The sequence below is a fragment of the Pyricularia pennisetigena genome, chromosome 2, assembly GCF_004337985.1.
Source record: "Pyricularia pennisetigena strain Br36 chromosome 2, whole genome shotgun sequence".
NCBI lineage: Eukaryota > Fungi > Ascomycota > Sordariomycetes > Magnaporthales > Pyriculariaceae > Pyricularia > Pyricularia pennisetigena.
The window spans coordinates 6371991-6388351 of NC_043741.1; the positions used below are offsets into that span (position 1 = coordinate 6371991).

The following is a 16361-nucleotide window of genomic DNA, read 5'->3' on the forward strand; positions in this document are numbered from 1 at the left end:
AATGATTAACGTTTGGAAATATATAAATTTGGAAATTAGAATTCGGATTTTGGCTTACATTTTAAAATGCTCGAAAAAATTTAACAAAATATAAACAATAAAAGTTTTGGAAAAGTTTTGGGACTTCAAAAAAATTTTTGTAATTTATGGTATGGTTATTACCCGGATTTTAAATATTATTTTTTACACCCAAAAAGCAAAATATGCGAATTATTAGGCAATTTAAAATATATTATAAAATATTAACAAAATTTATTTGGCCAATATTATATATAAATTAAATATTAAAAATTGGAGCGACGATAAAATTATTAAATTGGTAATTTACCAGGTATTTTTTAATATTTTTTATAATAAACCCATCCGGAGTATTATCCCTTGCAATTTAACAAAATTGGTAAATTTAAATGCGACATTTTGGGGTAATATTTATTTTAAAAAAAAATTTAAATTGAAAATTTTGGAATTAGGTTTTTACAGCTATTAAAACGACAGAACCGGTAACCCGGATATTATCCTGAAATTCGAACGCGATTGGGAAATAATAAATATAAATAATAAATTGGAGGATATAATAATAAAATTGTTTTAAAATATAATCCGTTTTTTATTCCGAAAATTTTGGAATGGAAATTAGGATTAAAATAAAAGTAAAAGGAAAATAACCAATATTTTATTAAAAAACCCTCCCAATAAATTTAAAAAAACGGATATATTTAAAACTATTACCGGTAAATTTTTTAAAATTCCGGTTAAGCAAAAACTGGGTAAAATTTCGTTTTTAATCACATTTACACCATATAACATAAACCCAAAAAAAATCTCGCTCGATATAAACGCTAACAAAATTTTTTTAACTAAAATTAAAAAAAAATATAAAATTATTGGAGGAAATTTAAATTTTATTACCAATTATATCCGGGAATTGAAAAGGGAAAAAAATAAAATGGCCGAAAAACTGGTTTAGGTTAATTAATTTTTAAAAAAAATAAATGGGGAAAATTGGAGGATTTTAAGGAAAATGGATTTAGCGAAGATTTTCCTAATTTATAAGGATGGAAACGAGGAAATTCAGGATTATAAAAACGAAAAATATATATTTTTTAAAAATGGAAAAAAAGGTAAAAAGGAAATTGTTAAATTACTGGGTTCGGAATAATAACACCAAAATTGTTCTTAATACGTTAACATTTTGGTTTAAAAATTTCATTTTTTCAAAGGATTTTATTTTTATTAAATTTTTTGTTTTAGGCTGTTGGGGGTTTTTTTTTTCTTTTTTTTTTTTTCCTTTTCGCGTTAAGTTTTATTATTTGAGGATTATTATTTTTAATGCTTTTTAGGGTTTTTAGGCACTGAGGAGGGGGATTTTGGTAATCCCGTAATTGGTTAGGTGGGATCCACCTGCATATTTAGTTAGAAAGCGAGCATTTTCGTAGCCGGGATCTGATCCCGAAACGAACCCCCAATTAAGCAAGTTTTGGCCGATCAGCCAGCCCCTGAGGATCAGTTGTGATCCTAGTTTTGTTGTTTTCTCCTCTTTTAAGCTTCGGAATGATGAGCAAAAAAATATTTTGGAGTAACTCCAAGCTACCGCCGAAAGCTTCTGGACCAGCCAAACCCCTGCTAAAGGTGGAGCTAACCCCGGCTTCCACAAGGGAGGACACCCACCCACTATCCTTTTTGCTTTTCTTTTTCTTTTACTTGATTAGAATATTCATATTCAATCTAGACCAGTTCTAGTAGTAATAGCCGGTCCACCTCATGCCGGTACCTGTGCGATGGATGGATGCATCTTGTGGTGCGCAGGATCTCGATTACATCTAGATAAATAGCTTCGTCATCAAGCAAGGCAACCATTAGTTCAGTCTGCTGGGAACGATGGTTCGGATGGGGATGAGTGGCCTTAATGCCCCCTATTTCATTTTCTTTTTACTTTATGTTAGCATGCGTCCTCTTTTTTTTTTTTTTTTTTTTTTTTTCTTTCTTTCTTGCCTTGGTGGTCGATCGTCTGCCTAGCCGTGCTAGCAGCCTAACCTAGCCTTAGTTCAAGGACTAAGTGTAGATATGAGCCCGAGTTACGTAGATAATCCGATATCAGAGTACCCTTTGTCATGCTGTCGATAGCTCTCAGCTTCGGGTTGCGGCATGCAAGCCGCCCTTAGGCAGCGGGGTCAGGCCATCCCATTGCTTTCTAACCTGCTCTGTCTTTTGTTTCTTGCATCAGGAAGCGCTTACGCAGCCTCAATAAGACCCGGATTCGGCTCTTTTGCCATCGCTCAGTTGCTAATTTTTTTTTTTGTTTTTTCTTTGCGTTTGTTTTCAGACGGTCGAGTGTGAATGATGATAATGAGAAAAGGCGCGATTTTTTTTTCAGTGTCGATTGTATCACATTTGATTCCAGCCAATTGCTGCCAAACATACTCGATCTCTTTTACCTGACTAGAGACTGTCTCACGATGTCACAGTCAACCATGAATACCACTGTCCCAGCTTGGTCTAGCTCCAAAGAGCATGGCCGAGACAGCCCCCTCTGCCTCTCACCCTCAGAGCCACAGAGGGGCCGGAAACGGGTTCGGAGCCACCTACCAGTGATGAGGCCACTACACCACGAACCCTCTTGCGAGTCTACACTAAGGGGCCGTCGCCGAAACAGATCAAACTCGCCCGTCGGCCCTGTTTCTCGCAACACTTCAGTCGCGGCACGGGATCGGCGGCAATCTCCATTGAAACAGCGCCATGTGAGCATCATCCAACAACACAACACGCGCAGAAGCCAGTGTCCTTCGCGCTCTCGATCGGCCAACGCACCACCGGGCAGCACTGGAGCCCAACGCCGCAGGCAACGCACCCGCAGCAGGAGCCGGGTTCATCGATTGGAGGGGATGTTTAGCACGCTGGAGATGAATTCACCGCTGCAATTTGAGGTCTTGATAAATGAGCTTTCCCTGGAGTCGGTGACCGCAGAGAGTGGGCAGCCAGAGGACTGATGATGATTCGGTGTGTGAGTTTTTGCGGGAATTGATGCTGTGTGACAAGGTATTCACGACGCATGGTTACACTCTGTATGGATTAAAAGAAGGCGTCAGAAGTTGTTTTGCATTTGGAGTCGGTGAAGTTATGGGTGTTTGTATTTTTTTGGGGGAAAAAAAAGATTAGTTTACTCTGATTGAATTTGTATGAACATTGCACAGTACAGGAGACAAAACACTACATGATGAAGACAATAAATACATGATACTTTGGAGACAGTGAATTCAATTTTGAAGAATATTAGTGGTGAGAAAAAAAAAAGTACACTTTTTGATCAGTTTTGGTCGCTTTTTTATCTGAAAACAGCAAACCAAAACTACCCTCCCAGTGTCTGTGAAAATATGTAATATCCCCACTCCCCGGTTGATCAGTTGACCTATGATGATTTTCTTGGCGCCGCTTTTGTTGCTCCCCAATCACCTGACGTGCTTTGCCGGCTTTCTCTAGCTTACTTGCAGCCTTTTCCAGTGATATGCATATTTCCAATTTGGTCTCGTGCCATTAAGGTGGAGAGATGCTGATGAAAGCTTCTTTATCTACCCCGAAGGTCGGCATATCCCGGTCCATCTGGGCCTGAAGAGCTGACGTTTACATACAACACAATACCATCAAGTCGGCAGTCACCGTCGCCGCCACTACAACGCATACAGAAAACAACAACAAGAAGAAAAAAAAAAAAAGGACCTTGGTTTCTTCCCTGGTCCTCTCGTAACAACGCGCGCTTCCCCGGCATGCGCTTTCGTTGAGCGCCGTTTGCATTCCCGGCGACATTTCAACCGCGCCATGTGACAGTCTCCTCCAACCTCAAGCCTGCGCTCCGTCCTCAGTGCTTCAAAAGCCGACACAAAATCTCAACATAACCCCGCAGAGGTGCCTCGCTCGGCGCAACAAAACTTACAACCTCGCATGGTCTGACCTTTATCTCAGATCTCGTTCAAAAAACGGAGTACCCTTTTACAGAACCCCGCCGCCGCTGCCTGGACGCAAACCGCGCCGCATCTTCGATGACAGCTTCAGTCTCTTCCATATTTTCTTTATTCAAGGGGGTGAAGTTTGTCGCTGTGACCTTTTAACCTCTCCCTCTCATTACTCCAACCGCATACTTAGCACAAGTGCTTTGGCAACTTGGGCACCTCTGTCGTTGCTGGTATGGCTCCAAACGGTAGTGAAATTGCTAATCCCGCCTCGTCCTCACCGGCCTCTCACCTTGGCCGCCGCAAACGGGCGCGCTCGGAAAGTGCCGAGCGCTCCCTTGCGATCACTCCTGACATAATCCGCAATTACCCCAATAGCGACACTGACATCTCTTCTTCTGACTCTGCTCCGGAAGGCCGGCCCATGTTCGCCCAGGCATCGCCTCAAAACACGACGACCGTCATGTCTTGGGACCCCAAGGCGCTCCTCAACCCGAAAGCGGCCCCGCAGCTTGCCGGCTCCACCCCGAGGCCTGGTCACACAGGTAGAGCCACGACGAGCCATGACAACACACCCCAAGCCTTCCAGTTTGCGAGCCCAAACGCGCCCAGCATTAGCATCGACCTCACGGATTCCGACGACATGCCCGAAGACCAACGCCGCCATGGCGACACGCAAGCGGCCGGAAACGGCATGGGTGCGATGATAGAGCGTGCCAACAATGTAGAGAGCCGGGCCGATGTTCCCCAGACAAAGAGGCGCAAGATTGAAGTCGCAAACACAAACGGACATGGAACTTCGATTCACGGCGGCAGTGGCATATTGGGTAGCTACATCAAAGGGCAGGAACTCGGCGATGGAGGTGCTTCTACACCGGCTCGTTCGCCACAAACTACGGTTGATCTGACAGACGGTAGGCCTCCTGCGTTCATCCTTTGAAAGCTGGCCCGGAATATACACTAACTTCGTCTTAGTGAACGAGAGCGATGCTGCTTCTACCGATCCTGGCTTGGTCGAGGTCTGCTTTGGAATGCTGGAGGTTGCTGTTGTCAACTGCCATACCGTACCCCATCCCCGGCCTAATGGCGTGGCTCTCGGTGGGAACGATTACTGGCCCCCTATCAAGACTGTTCTGCGACGAATGGCCAACGACACGGCCACGGCGAATGTTATGGTCTACGATCATACTCGTCAGGTTTTCGGTTCCCTTGATCAAAAGACCGCCTTGGGTCTCGTGCCTTTACTTGACTCGGCGGTGCTGCAGTTCCGGACTGACTGTCGAATTCCGTCCCGACGGAAGCAGCCAGGTGAAGTCCCAGGCCAGGCTACTTCAAAGGCATACAAGATAGAGATAACCTTGTTTGGCCGGCGCAAATATGCGCGTACTGTGGGCAGGATCCTCAGGGAGAGGGGCTTGCGATTGATCAATCCCTCAATCGTCCCTCGCGGTATCAAGCTTCACAACCCTCATCTCCAGTTTCCCAGCCCGGCTGCAGCGGCTTCAGCGCCGACGAGGTCAGCGCCCTCGACTGCGTACGCACAGTACACTCCGGCCCCCACTCAGCGGAGTGTGGAGGAAGTGCGTGCCGATGTTTACGGGGTCTTTGACGACTTGAACTCTGACTCACTTCCATACATGGAGCCGGGTCCGAACATATTGACCGAGTTGCTTCCTCACCAGAAGCAGGGCCTTGCCTTCATGACTGCTCGAGAGAATCCGGACGCAAACAAGCTGCCAGCACTTTGGAAAGAGAGATACGTTCACGGCGGTCACCTGGAGTACTATAATGTTGTCACGCAGCAATCAGAGGTTACTCGTCCTACTCACGCGCTCGGAGGTATCCTTGCAGATATGATGGGCTTGGGGAAGACGCTATCCATCCTCTCCTTGATATCCTCTAGCATGGACCAGGCGGCTGAGTGGGCAACTCGGGATCCGCAGCAGCCTGTTCAAGACCGCCGGAAGCCAAACCCGAACAAGTTCAAGATCCCGACGCAGGAGCCTCTAGGCCTCACAAAATTGACGCGTAACTCGAAGGCTACCTTGTTAGTATGCCCGCTCAGCACTGTGACCAACTGGGAGGAGCAAATCAAGCAACATATCAAGCCCGACACGCTGTCGTATTACATCTACCATGGCCAAAATCGCACCAAGGATCCGGCGGTCCTCGCCAACTACGACTTGGTCATTACAACATATGGCTCTGTCTCGAGCGAGCTGACGGCTCGCCACAAGCGCAGAGGCAACCAGTATCCCCTTGAGGAGATTGGATGGTTCCGCGTCGTCCTTGACGAGGCTCACATGATTCGGGAGCAGGCGACTCTACAGTTCAAAGCGATTTGTCGCCTGCAGGCGAATCGCAGGTGGGCCGTCACCGGTACACCTGTGCAAAATCGACTGGATGATCTGGCAGCGTTGCTGGCCTTTATACGTCTCAAACCATTTGATGATCGCAACAAGTTCAACCAGCATATTGTGGCACCTTTCAAGCTAGCTGACCCAGAGATCATTGATAAACTTCGTGTCTTGGTCGACTCCATCACCTTGCGACGTCTCAAGGACCGTATTCATCTGCCACCCCGTACTGACAACGTGGTCAAGCTTACGTTTTCTCCCGAAGAACAGCGTCTCTACGACCTCTTTGCTCGGAATGCCAAGGATCGCGTCCAGGCGCTGACTGGCACTCGAGAACGAATTCTTGGCGGCAAGACGTATATCCACATCCTTCAGTCCATCCTGCGGCTCCGACTTATCTGTGCCCACGGGAAAGACCTTCTCAGTGAGGACGATTTGAAAGCGGTCGAGGGCATGACGCAGGACTCGGCGATCGATCTGGACAGCGATGACGACTCGGACAAGCCTCAGATGACGGATTCTAAGGCATACAGAACCTTTGATCTGATGAAGGAGACCAATAACGACGCCTGCGTTGTGTGCCAGCGGAAACTTGGATCCAACAACGAAGAGACGGATTTGGAATCGGAGCGCCAGGAGGACCTACTGGGGTACTTGACACCATGCTTCCATCTTTACTGCTTGAAGTGCATTCACTTGTTCCGTGATGAAGAGCGTGGCGTAGGTCATTCGTCAGACAACCACAGTCTTGGAGAGTGTCCAAACTGCCACCAAATGGTCAAATTCATCTGCAATGAGATCCGCCGCACCCGGGCCGATGCGGAGCATGAAGTCTCTCATCAGGAGAAGGCCAAGGGGCATACTGTCAAAAGCCTTGACGACTATAGTGGTCCCCACACCAAAACGCGCGCTTTGGTCGAGGACCTGCTCAGCGCCAAGGCGCACAGCGAGCTCATGCCAGATGAGCCACCCATCAAGTCGGTGGTTTTCTCTGGGTGGACTTCTCACCTCGATCTGATCGAGATGGCCCTTGACAAGGCTGGCATCACACACACACGGCTGGATGGTAAGATGTCGCGACTTGCACGCACACAAGCTATGGATCGATTCCGAGACGACCCATCTGTGCAGGTTATTCTCGTATCCATCATGGCCGGTGGCCTCGGTCTTAATCTGACGGCCGGAAACCATGTGTACGTCATGGAACCTCAGTACAATCCTGCTGCCGAGGCGCAGGCAGTCGATCGCGTGCATCGTCTCGGTCAGAAACGACCTGTGCGGATCATTCGATACATTATGGAGAACAGTTTCGAGGAGCAGATGGTAGCTCTGCAGCAAAAGAAAATCAAGCTTGCCAACTTATCTATGGACCGTGGGGAAACGACTGGACCGTCCGGAGTGGACAAGCGCGAGGCCGCAAGGCAGCGTCTGATGGATCTCAAGGATCTGTTCAAATGAACAAAAGGGCTTCTTTGTTGCAATAACCCCTTGTTCCACCGAATTCGAAGTCTGCAGCTGACTTATACCCCCTTTTTTTCTTTTTTTTTCTTGTTACCACGTACTTTCTTCTCTATTTTGATACCCTTTTTTGTCGTTCCAAATTTGTTCACCGTCAAACATCCTAACCTAGCTGCGCTAACGACGAGCTGATGAGTGTGCTGGTAACAGAGGCACCTCTTTCGTTTGTTGTCGTACGCAGGCGTTTGATCAGAGCATTTGATCAGCTTTCATCAAAGACTACTGCTCAGCTCAAAAACAAGGAAAAGATATCTTGGGCTAGTACTTGGTATAGTTGTTCACACACTCAAGATAGAGTCTACACATAAACCGTTGCTCAATATGGGGCAGGTAAACTGTTACCCACGGCTTCTTTCCTGTCGGCCCGGCATTTTGAGGGGACAGGGGGGCCCTATTGATCAATTTTCTTTGCCATCACGAATCTCACATGAAACAGGACACTTTTTTCAAGACACATAAGGCATTGGGAAGGCGGACTGATAAGCATTTTTTTTTTCTTTTTCGCGGCTAATTCTCACGACATTGATTAGTTCTGGGTTGCGTACTTTATTTTGCATTGGGGGAAGGCATTGCAAGCATTACAAAGGGTGGTTTATAGCCTTGTTTTCTTTTTCTTGGAGCGGTGTCTTTTGTTCTTTGCTTGGCTGTTTAACAACTCTACTCTCCCGTTGGTAGGGGGCGCGGAAATTTGCTTTATAGACCGAAAGAATTGACAATTGATTGCATCCCACAGGAATCGAGTCGTTTCACATCAGCTTATGTTTGAATATGCTCAGTGAAAGGATGCCATACCTGCCTTCCTGTCTACTGACTCTCTATTTACTTACTGCCTATCTATTTACCCACAAATACTCCTTTCAGTAAGGTCAATTCTGTCTGCGTGTCTAGAACTGGCTTCCATGTTGCTTCGTCTTCTTTTGGGTCCGTCGAAGCACAATCATAAGAACCTGCTATTCTGGTTCTAGTGAGCATCTGGCGGGCGGCTCTCCATGCAAGTCAGTCCCCACAGTAAGACAACATAAGCAGAAAAAGGAGATACGCATGCATAGTTGGTGGAAGAAGGGGGAAAAAAAAAATCACAAATTAAAGTGCTGACATGGCCCCATCCACGGTTAAAGCTGCGCCTCGTCCACCGGCAAGTTGGTAAGACAAGGTAATCAGGAAGGAAATGTAAAAGAGAAAGATGCAGCTGCTGCCTTGCACAAAATCTTGAGAGGAAAAGGATCGACCCCATTTTATTTTATTTTATTTTATTTTATTTTATTTTATTTTATTTTATTTTATTTTTATTTATTTTTCCGTTCCTGAATGTCAGCTTGCGTCACCCATCAAGACGCCCCCAAACAAAAAAACACTCGACTGATTCCTGCCGATTGATTTGTTGCCTGGTAGAAGCGACAAGAGAGAGAGACGATAGATAACTACCCGCGTCCCTAATTGCCATTGATATATGCTTTTTGTGTTGCCCGCAAAAGAGAGCTCCCGTCACGCGAACAAAGGTCGGAATCGCGGGTCCTCGCCAAAAAAAAAAAAAAAAAAAAAAAAAAAAAAAAAAAAAAAAACGACACCAAGCAACGACCCCGCGTTTGTTTGACGCGGCCGCTGAACACCTCTTGGCGCACGCTTTTCGAAGCAAGAATTTCCACGATAATTGCCGCTCATTCTTCAGTGCCTCGGGTGGCGCCACTATTCATCGGGCTTCGTATTGGGTGGGCTTGTCCGATACTATTCTCACCCCCTTTATTGGTGGTCGCTGCTGCTTGGAGCAAACATTCCACAGGGGAATCATCAACTGGAACTCTTTTTTATTTCCCCTGAAGGCTTCGAGGTTCTGCGGCTCAGCCTTTGGGGTTGCTCAGCACATCAGCCAACAACCCAACATCAGATTGTTCAGGCGAGAAGATCACGTCTCACATTCTCATTCGTACACTCACGCCTACTTACATATTCACCCGACTTCACGTCATAATAATCTCTCAGACCGTGGGGGGTGGGCACTCCAGGAGTCCAGGCAGGCAGGCAGGCAGGCAGGCAGGCAGGCAAGCCCCTGGGCTTACCCTAGGGCAACCAAGCAGCCATGAGCTACAATATCCCCATCCGACAGTCCTCCTCTGCCTCGTCACAAAATAATGACTCCCGCTCCTTCACGTCTTCTTACGCCGCCCCATCTGCCGAGGCCATCAGTGGCCGGCCCCTCAGAGAGCCGCTGCGAGATTTCGCTCCCATTGGCGATCGCCTTATAGTCGGCGTTGATTTTGGCACTACTTTTTCTGGGTAAGTCTGGAAGTAAAAGAATAAAAAGCTCTTTTTTTTTTTTTTTTACTGTGTTCGGTGACAATGTACTCATGCTACGCTCTAGAGTTGCCGCTGTATATACCGGTACCCCTGACGATGTGGAGATCATCAAGTCATGGCCTGGCGGCAACGGCATCACCTCTGATAAGGTCCCCACCGAGATTTCATATGAAGTACCGGCCAACTCACCCGAGGGGACGCCGCCAAAAGTGAAATGGGGCCTTCAGTTCCGCCCCGAGGAGTCGAGGTTGCGCTGCATCAAGCTGTTCCTGGACCGGTCGCAGAAGCTGCCCTTCTACGTGAGCCCGCTGGAGACGGCGGCCCAGCTCAGGCGCTACAACAAGACGGTTGTAGACGCCGTCAGCGACTACCTCACGCAGATCTACAAGCACACGCTCGACACCTTGACCCGCCGCTATGGGGAGTCCTTCATGGCCTCGACCAAGATCGACTTTGTCCTCACCTGCCCGGCCGTATGGTCCGACGCCGCCAAGAACACGACCTTGCAGGCCGCCGAGAGGGCCGGCATGGGCTCCAGGTCGCAGATCCAGATGATCAGCGAGCCCGAGGCCGCCGCCGTCTACACGCTCAAGGCCATACAGCCCAACCACCTTAACGTCGGCGATAACTTTATAGTGTGCGACGGTGGTGGTGGCACAGTAGAGTGAGCTTCCTCTGGGTGACAAGTCCATACATAAAAAAGTATGGCGGGTGTATTGATTGATACTAACCATGGTAAAAAAAACAAAATCTACTAGTCTTATTGCGTATAAAATAATATCCCTCAAACCTCTCCGCGTCGAAGAGTCTGCCGTCGGGACCGGCGGTCTCTGTGGCAGTGCTTTCCTGAACTACAGGTTTGAAGAGCACGTTAAGAACAGGCTTGGCGCTGGCAAGTTCGATGAGATCAAGGTCAAGAAGAACAAGACGTGGCAAATGGCGCTGAGGTACTTTGAGGACTTTGTAAAGCGCAACTTCAACGAGGATGAGCACCAGGAAATCAACGTGCCGTAAGTGATGCCAAAAAAAGCCTGACGTGTTGAGGCTGCATCGGTGAGGACGCATCTCACTGACCTTCTTTGCTAGATTCCCCGGTCTTCCCGATGACGAAGAAGCTCAGATTGACTCGGGCTTCATGGTTATGACGGCAACGCAAATCAAGGAAATATTCGAACCGGTCGTCAAGGAGGTGTGCGATCTGGTCCAAGGCCAGGTGGAGGGGCTTCGAGCCAAGGGGGGCATCGTGTCAGGAATCATCCTCGTGGGTGGATTTGGTCAGAGCGATTATCTCTACCGGCGACTCAAGTCGCACTTTACCAGCGCGGCGCCGCCACCATATAGCGAGCGGCCGACGCACACCAGCGCATCCGATCCATACATGGAACACGCCTCCATCGAGGTCATGCAGCCGCTGTACGCCTGGACGGCCGTCGTGCGTGGCGCCGTGCTGAGGGGTCTCGAGGGCAACATGGTCATCTCGCGCAAGGCGAGGTATCACTACGGCACGTCATATGCCACGGTATACGACGAGGAGAAACACTCCGTCACGGAGAGATACTGGTCGCCGTTGTGGGAGCGGTGGATGGTTTCTGACCGGATGCAGTGGCATATTGCCAAGGTACGTCTTGAGCCGAGCCATCCATTTATTTTGCTCTGGAAAGCCCTAAGGAATGGCGGCGGGGTGACCGTTGACTAACTTTTTTGTAATCGCCCTCGCGCGCGTATATATAGGGAGAGGCAATATCGCCCATGTCGCCCATAGCATTCCACTACACGCGGAACTTCAGGCCCGGCCAGTCGCTGGTCGTGACTGACGATCTGATCGCCTGCGACGCCGACGAGCCGCCTGCTGCGTACACGCGGGACCTGATACATACGTGCACGCTGACGACGAACCTGAACGCGGTTCCGCGGAGCTTGTTCACCCGGCTCACGACGACGCGGGGGGTCGAGTTTGACAACCTCGACTTTACGCTCGAGATGATTGTCGACAGCGCGGGCCTGGGCTTTGAGCTCAAGGTTGAGGGTGTGAGGTATGGCAGGGTCGAGGCCGAGTTTCATTGAGTACCATGTTGTTTGCATTTGGAGTTTTGGTGTGCAGACTTGATGATTTTTTTTTTTTTTTTTTTTTTTGGTTTGATTTTTTTCTTCTTCGTCTGTAGGTGGGACAGTTATAGTCGCCATACTGTTTCGATTCCAGCGCAACACATTTAATACACATGTTACGAAAAGGATGATAAAGGATTATGATCTTCTTTATACAACTCAAAAACTCCCCCAAAAGTGGCATGTTTATCACCCCAAAGAAAGTCTCATTATAATATTCCAAAACCAGAATCTCCCTCCCTCCCCTTCCACTCAAGCCCGGGTAGCAGCATCCAACTTCTCACTGCTCCCGGGCGTCGCGCCAGAGCGTGCCTGTCCATCACCGCCACGGATCTCGACGGCAGCTCGGGGCGGACGGGGCTTGGCCACGTCGCCGCGGAGCAAGAGGCCAAACACAAAGTACTTTGCGCTGTCGAGGCCGTAGCGGACGAGATCCGTGGAGCGGACGCCAAAGACTTGGTCTAGCTCCTCGAGCGTCTTTTCCTTGGTCTCGGGCACGAAGAAGAGCACGGCAAAAAAGCCGATAATGTTCCAGCCGGCGTACCACCCAAAGGCGCCCTGCGGCTGGAAGGCGGCCAGCATGCTTGGCCACGTGACGCTCAGGATGAAGTTGAAGAACCACGTCGTGGCCGTGGCCAGCGACATGCCCAGCGGCCGGATGTAGAGCGGGTAGGCCTCGGCCGAGTAGGTGAAGGGCACGGGGCCCTCTCCAGGCGAGTAGACCATGCCGAAGAGCTGTTGGAAAGGAAAACAAAAAAAAAAAAAAAAAACAAGCGTCAGCGTTCTAGGTGTTCTTGCGTCTTCATGGACTCCATACATGGAGATTTGATACTTGATTTGCTTGCAAAGAATGAGAAACTTACGTAAATTCCAAGGGCAATACAGGCCACATGGGCTTTGGACTCTTCTGGGATCCAAAAGGAGAATCCTGTAAAGAAGAGAAACAGCGACATGAGTGGAAATGTAGTTAGCAGCAGGTTCCGACGGCCGAAGCGGTCGATGGTGAAAAATGCCGGCAGGGCGAACAGCCAATTGATGACTCCGAAACCTAGCGAGGCCGCCAGGGCGCTGACCTCGGACAGGCCGGCGCCGAGAAACACCTCACTGCTGTAGTAGGCAATAACGTTGACTACAATTTTTCAGCTTCGTCAGCAAAATAAAACGGCTGGAGTCTTGTCCTGGAGGGGGGTGTGCCCGCGCAAAAAGAACTTGCCTCCACAGAACTGCTGCATAAACATGACAATCTCGGAGGCGACCATGGCGTTGCGGTTGCGGCGGACCGTAAAGAGCTCGGCGATCTGGTTGCGCGTGCCCATGGACATGGTCTCGCGCTCCGCCTCGAGCAGAACGTGCATATAGAAGAGGTCGCGGGCCGCCTGGACCTTTTCGTGGCGGAGCGTGCAGATGGCGCGAAAGGCATCGGCGTGTCGGCCCTTGGTCAGGTACCAACGGGGAGACTCGGTACACAGCGGGATCAGGCAGCAGACGATGACGGCGGGGATGCCGGCGCTTCCCATCATGAGGCGCCAATTCAGGCCGAGCTCGACGCCGTGGTCGGGAACAAAGTAAAAGGCGAGGTCGGCCACGTATCTGTTCTACTTGTTAGCCCCCTTTAGTTGGCCACCGACAGTACGTAAGATGGTAAGATTTACTGACCCTATCATGATTCCAAACGCTGTCCACATCTGCCACTGCATAACAAGAGCGCCACGGAGCTTCGGCGGCGCACACTCGGCGGCAAAAATGGCTGTTAAATGTTAGAGACGTGAACATAGCTAAGGGTCTATGAAAGTCGGAGACGAGGTTGGGACTGACGAGTAGTTGCCGACTTTGGTCCTATGCCCAGTCCCAGGAAAAAACGAGCAATAAACATATGCCACCAGGTGTTGGTGAAAGCCTGCCAAAAACAGGCCGCCGCAGAGACTTGATAGCGACGAGGCGCATCTTGTTAGCTGAACAAACGTTGGTGGAATATGGGCCGGTTTGCAGTCGGGTCGGCAGTCTCAAGTGGTAGTAGTAGCAACATACTGGCACAGGACCAAAAAACTGTCCCTTTCCTGCCGAATACCCGGTTCATGGGAGCTGTTAGCCAGCAGCCAAGAATTGCACAGCAGAGGTACGGCGCCGAGTTGGTCAGCCCCAGCAGCCACGCGTCACGACCGCCAGTGCCGGCGATGCCAAATTGCGTCTTGTAGAAAGACTGTGCGCCGTTCACGACCGTCTCGTCCATTCCCTGGACGGCAGCGCACAGGGAGCAGACTGTTGGAGGGTTCAATGTCAACCAAAGTCCATCTCATCATCCCCAACCTATTTGAAAAGTCAGGCAGGCATAAGACCGCCATGTATGCAAAACAAAAACTCACTCGCCACAACCCAGTACAGCATTCCCGGGTTCGCCCACTTGTGCGTGACTTCCTTCTGCAAGAAGTCCCTCTCGCGATCCGTCAGCTCCGAGAGGCCACCATCGACTCGCCCCTCCAAGTCGTCACCGGCGATAACTGCGCCGAGCCGAAAAGCCCGCACGTCCTCGTCGCTGTCCAGGCCGTGCTTGAGAGCAAATTCCTCCCCCATGGCCATGAGCTCCTCACGGCTCATGCCGGAGAGCGGATTGTTGAGTTTGGCGTTGGCCTCCATGCGCTTGATGTCTTCATCGCCCAGCGCGACCTCGGGCGCGTCGGCCGCCGCGGAGTTGCTGGCGCCTCTAGGCAACGAGGTGTCGGATCGATGCTCGATAAACACCCCGGGAGTTGTTGTGCTGCCCGAGGGCTCGGGTGGATTCCCTCCCTTTTCGTTTAAAGTCATCTTTTTTGACAAGAAGAAAAATAAATCAACCAGCTTAGGCTTTACCCTGTTTGTAAATATGGCGCAAGATGGAAGAGGATATGAACGTTAAGAGTTCCTAAGTGGCTGATTTCCACAGATAAAACCAAACCTCATGGTTTTTCTAGCTCTACAAAGTAAGTACAGAGTAGGAAAACAAAAGTCGCAAATCGGGCCGAGACTAAAGTTAGTGGTCTGGACAAGACATGCTGTTTATACAGCCGCTCCATGGTTCCGTAGCACAATATCCATCCTACGTAGTGAGGAAAAAAATCTCAGGGTTGGTTTGGGGCCTACCTGGTCTGGGGAAAGGTACACCTGCCCCAGCTAAGCTGCATCACATGGGGAAGGAAAGCGTTCTCCGACGTTGCCGATCAGACCTAGGTCGCCCCCTGGATCATGACGGCGATATACCCACAAATAATACATTCTTTTTTTTCCGTCTTCTTCTATGAAAAGTACGTAGGACGTTGTAAACGGTTGTACCGATCCTTAGTAGGCCCAGGTTTGGGCGCATTTCGGCCATCCATATTTCTGTGGGGAAACCTGACGTCATTTGCTGCGCGAACCGGGGTGTCTTCGGTGCCAGTTGAGGCCAGGTTCGGGTGTGGTCCGATATAACTTGGTCTACTCGAATCGGTTTCTATCTGCTCACAATGCGTAAGGTGAGAGGGTATTCTGTTTGTTGTTTGTTTGGAGTTGCGCGCTGAGCATAGATATTTTTTTTTTTTGAAGAAAAAAAATTATGACGACGTACCATGACTCTTGTTAAAGGTTATTTGGGAGCTATTTTCTTCTCTGCCTTTCCAAAGAAGCAATTAACTTGACGGATAGCATATATTGGGGAACAAAGTTGTGGCGAACTTCAAGCTTTTGCCATGGCCGGTAAGTGGATCCCAACGGAATCTTAGCTAATTAATCACAAGAGCTTGGCTTTTCCTCTGCATTTCTTGTTCAAACCATCACAATTCCCAGCGATATTCCCGGTGGGGGCTAGATTTCTGCCATCCTCTGAGGATGCAGTATGACACTCGCTATTTTGACCTACTCCACCCAGTATCAACGCCGCACAAATACTTGGTTGCAATTTCCCCGTATTTTCCATACTGCGAAAATATAGGTACGCCATAATTCTCGGATCCGCGCCCAAAGGAAACATTCCGTCTTTTCTCGTCCAGCACAAATACAAATGACCAGGCGGCCTGCCCTAAGGTACCGAAATGAGGGGAAGTGAGCGAGCGGGGCTTATTTATGATGAGAACTGGTGGATAACTCGAGATCCCTCCAGGTACTTGCATAATACTTTTTCTATCTAATCAGC

General features: G+C 49.3%; 4 protein-coding genes across 4 annotated transcripts; 3 read left to right on the plus strand and 1 right to left on the minus strand.

The window, feature by feature from the left end:
* Nucleotides 1–2456: 2456 nt before the first annotated feature.
* Nucleotides 2457–2987, plus strand: PpBr36_01788 (uncharacterized protein; the record flags this gene model as incomplete). The annotated part of the gene is made up of 1 exon (XM_029888972.1): nt 2457–2987. One exon carries the CDS (start codon nt 2457–2459, stop codon nt 2985–2987), a length of 531 nt encoding a protein of 176 aa, XP_029750608.1.
* A 1192-nt stretch (nt 2988–4179) lies between these two features.
* PpBr36_01789 (uncharacterized protein) lies at nt 4180–7759 on the plus strand (the record flags this gene model as incomplete). The annotated part of the gene is made up of 2 exons (XM_029888973.1): nt 4180–4858; nt 4920–7759. The coding sequence occupies 2 exons, from the start codon at nt 4180–4182 to the stop codon at nt 7757–7759; spliced, it is 3519 nt and encodes a 1172-aa protein (XP_029750609.1).
* Nucleotides 7760–9896: 2137 nt separating this feature from the next.
* Nucleotides 9897–12178, plus strand: PpBr36_01790 (uncharacterized protein; the record flags this gene model as incomplete). Its single annotated transcript, XM_029888974.1, has 5 exons — nt 9897–10093; nt 10179–10778; nt 10873–11124; nt 11201–11732; nt 11846–12178. 5 exons carry the CDS (start codon nt 9897–9899, stop codon nt 12176–12178), a joined length of 1914 nt encoding a protein of 637 aa, XP_029751718.1.
* Nucleotides 12179–12472: 294 nt separating this feature from the next.
* On the minus strand, nt 12473–15022 carry PpBr36_01791 (uncharacterized protein; the record flags this gene model as incomplete). Its single annotated transcript, XM_029888975.1, has 7 exons — nt 12473–12955; nt 13084–13349; nt 13440–13810; nt 13877–13967; nt 14036–14143; nt 14249–14479; nt 14584–15022. The coding sequence occupies 7 exons, from the start codon at nt 15020–15022 to the stop codon at nt 12473–12475; spliced, it is 1989 nt and encodes a 662-aa protein (XP_029751717.1).
* Nucleotides 15023–16361: the final 1339 nt, after the last annotated feature.